Source organism: Trichoderma virens (genome assembly GCF_000170995.1).
Source record: "Trichoderma virens Gv29-8 chromosome Unknown TRIVIscaffold_37, whole genome shotgun sequence".
Classification (NCBI taxonomy): domain Eukaryota; kingdom Fungi; phylum Ascomycota; class Sordariomycetes; order Hypocreales; family Hypocreaceae; genus Trichoderma; species Trichoderma virens.
In genome coordinates this window covers 1-5938 of record NW_014013712.1, presented here as the reverse complement: position 1 = coordinate 5938, position 5938 = coordinate 1, and the positions used below count along the sequence as shown (strand labels likewise).

Sequence of the window (5938 nt, the reverse complement as noted above, 5' to 3'; positions counted from 1 at the left end):
AAATAATTATTGTTTTATATAATTTAAATTTAAAAAATAAAAATAACATATTAATAGTAGTATTTAACTTATAACTCTAAGTCCTATTCCAATGCAAACAGGTTGGATGCTTAGGTCAAAAAATTTCTGAGTCTTCAACAGTCCCTCCTATCTGATAGGATAGCTACTAAAGGATATGAAGTCACTGTGTCATGTAGAAGCTTTCTGGAACTTGACCATCTCTCTCTCCTTTTCAATCAGTAGAAGAACTAATTTCTCGAAACCCTTTTGGGACACCCAGGCGGTAATTTCAAGACGTCATGGAGGAAGGACTAGAATTATCGTCATTCGACGATAACCTTGTCAATCGATCAGTCAATGTCAACCTATTACTTTTCTTTGACACCGTTCTTAATGCCGAGAGGCTTCATAGCACATTGGAAACACTGGCAAGATCAGAGCATTGGAATAGGATCAGTGCAGAGAGAAAGATCCAGGTAAGTCATAGATTAAGCTACAATAACCTATCTGCTATAGCGTTAAGTGGCAGAGTTAAAGTTTCGATTTGATACTAACCAGTTGTTCATTCTAGAATGGCCGGGTGGTTCTATGCCAATCTGAAAACCCAGATAGCTCAGTTTCACCCATTGAGTACATGAATACCGTGGAAAATCGCCGAATATTAGTGCACCCCAAAGTTGCCAAGCTTCTTGAAATAACCACTGTGCCGACTGTCCTCGGGACTATGAAAGATATTCAAGACATACTTTGTCTCTCAGTGAAGGGCTTTGAGAAGCGGCTGGATAAGCAGCTGGGACTGCACGTCGTCTCTTTCTTGGACGCTACTTCCATCATTCTCCGCTGGCATCATACGTTATGCGATGCTACGGGGATGAGTTTGATCGTGCAAGCATGGACTGCGTTGCTGAGAAGCGATCCTGGAGGCATTCCCAAGATCATGAATACCAACGTAGATCACTTGGCTGATATTGGCCGGAACCCACCTGAGCCGCACTATCTCGAGTCTAAGAGGATGACTTTCATGGGAACTATGGCCAAGTTGGCCTACGAAAATATAGGGGGCATATTCACCGGGTTCGAAACAAGAGCCGTGTGTCTCCCGGCTGCGTTTCTCAAAAAGTACAGGGCGCACGCGGAGGCCAATCTAGACTACTCTGGCCAGGGACACAAGCCCGAGTTCCTCAGCGACAGCGACTTGATAAGTGCATGGTGGACCCGTTTGCTCATATTCTCTCAAACCTCCACGCCATCAGACGTATCTGTGGCAATCAACAACGCAGTCTCCTACCGGTCTGCGCTACAGCCTGATCCACTTCCCGAAAGCACAAACTTCCTCCCCAACGCGGTAGGCTTTGCAACAGCCATGATTACTGCTAAAGACGTTCTGGAAAAGAACGTGAGCTACATCGCCTGTGCAGTCCGGGACTCAATTCTGAAATCGAAAACCAGAGGCCAGGCAGAGGTGTGGGGGGCATTGCTTCGAAACTCACCGCAGCAGATGTTCCCTCTGTTTGGTAGCGCGTCCACCTACCTCGTGTTTATTACGAACTGGTCCAAATCTAACTTCTTGGCCATGAACTTTTCTGCCGCAGAAGCGGGAGATGTAACAAAAGATAATATTGGGCAAGTGGGAAGCGGCTTGCCCCGGATCCTTGCAGCTTGGCCGACGCCGAATTTTATGAATGGGATTATCATATTAGGGAAAGATTCTGTGGGCAATTACTGGGTGAATATTACACTGACGGCGAAACTTTGGAATAAGTTCGTACCTTTGATGGAGAAGGAAACTGAGCGTATCTATGCTACGACGGATTAGGGAATATAATCTAGCGAAATGTTAGCGAGTTGAGGCAATTGTAATCCGATCTTATAGATAAATAGCTAGGGTTTAGTTTATATGTAAAGCTTATAATAATTGTATAGTTATAAGTATATTAGCTGCTGCGCAGAGGGTAAGCTATAATCCATTGGATTACGCCCTTTTTGGCGATGCACGAACAGAAGCACGGCTCAATAAATTACGGCCCGTGCATGCAAGAGGCGAGGGGGTACAGCTCGATGAGTGCAGGGGATCTCGTACGCTCGATGGACGATTGGAACATTGGGTTAAGGGAAATAAACGCACGGGAATAAATAATATGCTGCTGCTGCCGCTGCTGCTGCTGTAATAAAGTGCGTATGAGAAGGGTTATTCTGTAGGAATAACTAACTTATACTCACTATGCAAAAAAGTAGTTTATTACAATAGGCTAGTTACCTATAGTAGCTTTTAACTTTCCAAAGTAACCTTTTACTAACATTAATAATATTAAACGTTATCCTTGCGTTAAGGGGCAGTGGCCAAGTTTTCTATTTACGGAGTAACAAGTTTTCAAAGATGTCGTACGTATAATATTCTGGACTCTATATTGTTCTTTGTAAGGACACAAATTGTTTAGGCCCTACAAAGTCTACCGTTTGCGTCCAAAACCCATGCATCACTTCCTACAAGCTTAAGTCCGTATAGTAAACCACTGGGATCCCACTTATTTTTGATCCGCAGCAATTTGTCATAGTTTTGCCCAAAGAAACTCTCCTTCCAGTCAGTTAACTCCCATCCAGCCTCGTTCATATAGCTACCACCGCCAGGGGTAATCTCTTCCATCATAGGCACTAGCTCGTCAGAGAGCAGCGCTTGAGCTGCTATACCCGCTTGCCAATCCGATTCATTAAATGGAAGCTGAAGTTCTACATGAATGGAAGCGTCTCTCCAGGCAGGGAGGACCGAATTATTTGGATAGTTGGCTGGGCTAAAGGAACCAGCGAAACCAACTGCCATTGCCCCAGTAGCCACGATTTTGGCTTCAACTTCAGGGAAACTATCTCCACTTTCGAGCACAGTTCTTGGAATCAAGCGACTGCCATAAGTGTTGGACTCAACTGGGAAGAATCCATATGGTAGGGGACCCCAATGCGCAGTAAAATAATTCTTGTACGTATCGTACGTATCATAAGTTATGTCAAGTACGAGACCAAGACCATCCACGACACTCTGGAACGGAGCAAGAACATCTCTCACATAGTCGATTGTCGCGTTGAACACTGTGAGGGGTGTGAGAAGGAAGCTATCAGCAGTGTGCAAGTAAATTATGGAGGCTCCATTGTCCGCCATTTGGGGTATCAAGCGAAGGAAAGCCGCGACCGTTTTTGCATAGTTGTCCGAACTTGTACTGTTGGCCAATAGCGTGAAAGAAGCGCCACTGGCAATAGCGGTTGGGTGAAGTTTAATCACAGCGCTTGTAACGATGGCGTATGTCCCGCCACCACCTCCACTGAGGGCCCAGTACAAGTCTTCGTTATGACCAGGCTTTGCTGTTACAATATCTCCGCTCGTCGTCACGGCTTCCCACTCGAGCACCTGATCAGCCCCTAGGCCAAAAGCCGTAGAGAGAACCGAGAGGCCACCCCCTTGTGAATAGCCACCAACGGTGCCTACCGTTGGGCATTCACCAGTAACGGCAACAAGGCCATGGGAATCAGCCGTTTCAAGCATTTGTGCACCAGAAACTCCGGCACCAGCCTTGACAGCTGGCCCCGTATAGTAAGGGGAGGAATACCGAAGCACCTCAGTAGTTTTAAGGTGATATGTCCAAATAGCAAGAGAATCTGCTCCAGTTGAACGTCCAAGTAAGCTGGTAGGGGCATTAGCGTTTTCATGCGCTTGACGATATTAGGGATTTACTTACTCGTGCCCAGTGTTACGAACTATGAGGCGAATGTTATTCTCTTTTGCGAACTGCACAGCGGCCACGATATCGGCCGTCGTGGACACATTTACGGCGTATGATACATAATTTCCCAAGGTACACGAAGTATCCTTGGCCGTAAATGGCGAGCAGCTGTTATTAGCGAAGAATGGCCACATGACGGAAGATGACGATAATAAGCTTAAATAGTTAGAAATCATTAGAAAGTCAAAAAGACGGGGTACTGGCAGCTCACTGAGTCTGTGGCTCGGTCCAGTCATCGCGTAGTATGGCGCAACTGGCAGCGTCGTACAGCGGATCATGGCAAGGTGAACCAATTGGCACTGTAGCCAAAAGTCGGCCATGTACCGTTGAATTTAGCTGTTTCCATTGGTCTGCGGAAGGCCAACATGAATCGCGCGATGTGCATCGACAGTTTCGGATGTCTTCTTTCACTGTTGAAGGCTTCTCACTTCCGGTGCTTGCGCTCACAGAAGCAAGAGCCAAAGGGAGAAGGGAGAGTGCGGCAAGCATGTCGCAATGTGCAACTATACTTGGAAAATATTGTGTGAAGAGTGAGCAGTCAGGAACAATCAACAGCCAATTATGCCAGTCCTGTTAATTATAAGGTTTTATCTCAATGCTGTAATCACAGTGCAACTGACCCATAAGCTAGGGATGGTCCTTTTGTAACAGGCGGTGTGGACGGTGCGAAAGGTGTAGAGCACGGACGGTGTTTTGGTTTGATTTAGTTTGATTAAGGTTATTTTCCGCCTTGTGGCCTGTCAGCTAATAGCTTCACCAGGTCTCCCGTGGGGCATAAGGCGCTCAACGACGATCTAGTAATATACCGCCCTCCTATACTACCAGTTATAGATTGACAGTGCTAACTCGTAAGTGACATTTTCGGCTATCGGGTCAGCGGCAAACGCATACGTGCAGGATTCCAAGTCCTTGCCAAATACGGGTTTCCCGGTCAGATTCCGCACCCCCCCTACCGTCGCTGCCGTGATCCGGAGCGTCAGTAACTGCTTCTCCGACCCGTAAGCAAAAACAGCAGTTAGCGAAACCCCCTCATAATAAATAACTATTTATTTCAGAAAGGAAAACCCGCCTGCAACTAGTCCAGTTCCTTAAATAGGCCAGTATATAGTAAAATATTATGTGTAAGCACTATCATTAGTCAAAGGCTATAAAGTATAATTTTTTTTAGTTTTATAAATATTTTCTACAGCAGCTAAAAAACATAAGTTAATTTACATTTTGAGGTTATTTATTAAGCTATTTCCCTATAAGTATTTAACTAATACTTAGCTTTTAGAAACTGTCACGAACTGGCTCTTATAGTTACAACAATAGGCCTATAGGGTAGGCGGAAACAAATTAACTATAGACCGACCAGCTAATTAATACTATCGCTCCCCAGATCTAAAAAAGCTAGGAAAGCTAGCTTTCTAAAAAGATCTAAGGAAAGTTAAAAAAACTAACTTTCTATTATAATTTAAAATATATAACTAAATATATAAGTTTATATTTATATTACTTATTTAAATAGTTTAAATAGCCAGTTATAAATATAATATTTAAATTAAATCTACTTAATACTTTTTATTAATTAATAATAATATTATTTATATTATTTAAATATTTAGTTTAATTTATTCATTAATATAAACTAAAATCTAAATTTATTTTTTAAAAATCTTAATTTATATTAATATATAAGTTTATAGTTTATTATATATTTATAACTTTTATTTAAATAGTTACTTTAAACCCTTAAGTAATAATAAATAAAGAATTAAATATTAACTTATAACATTTTAAATATTAAAACTAATTATAAAAATAAAGCCTAAAGTAAATATTTAAATAGTAATATTAAATTTTAAAATAAATTAAATAAAAATAAAAAAAACACTATATTTTTAAAATTAATTATTATTTAATTTATAATAATAATAAAAGATTTTAAAAAAATTATTAAAAAATAATAAAAAATTATTAATAACTATAAAAATAAAAACTTTATTAAAGTAAAATAAAAAAGAAAAATTATAAAACTTAAATACTTTAAAAAATTTAAAAAAAACCTTAAAGACTTTAAGAAATTCCTTATAATAGTTTATATTTACTTTAAATACTTTCTAAAAACCTTAAATAAAACTAAAAAAAAAATAAAAATCTACTATATTAAATTTTAATTTAATAAG

At 40.7% G+C, this 5938-nt stretch overlaps 2 protein-coding genes across 2 annotated transcripts; one reads left to right on the top strand and one right to left on the bottom strand.

The window, feature by feature from the left end:
* Window positions 1-302: 302 nt before the first annotated feature.
* Window positions 303-1789, top strand: TRIVIDRAFT_126992 (uncharacterized protein; the record flags this gene model as incomplete). The annotated part of the gene is made up of 2 exons (XM_014100776.1): window positions 303-522; window positions 618-1789. Coding segments are annotated over 2 exons (1392 nt in total), but the record flags the coding sequence as incomplete, so codon positions are not given.
* Window positions 1790-2434: 645 nt separating this feature from the next.
* TRIVIDRAFT_53640 (uncharacterized protein) lies at window positions 2435-4259 on the bottom strand (the record flags this gene model as incomplete). The annotated part of the gene is made up of 3 exons (XM_014100775.1): window positions 2435-3671; window positions 3726-3926; window positions 3982-4259. The coding sequence occupies 3 exons, from the start codon at window positions 4257-4259 to the stop codon at window positions 2435-2437; spliced, it is 1716 nt and encodes a 571-aa protein (XP_013956250.1).
* Window positions 4260-5938: the final 1679 nt, after the last annotated feature.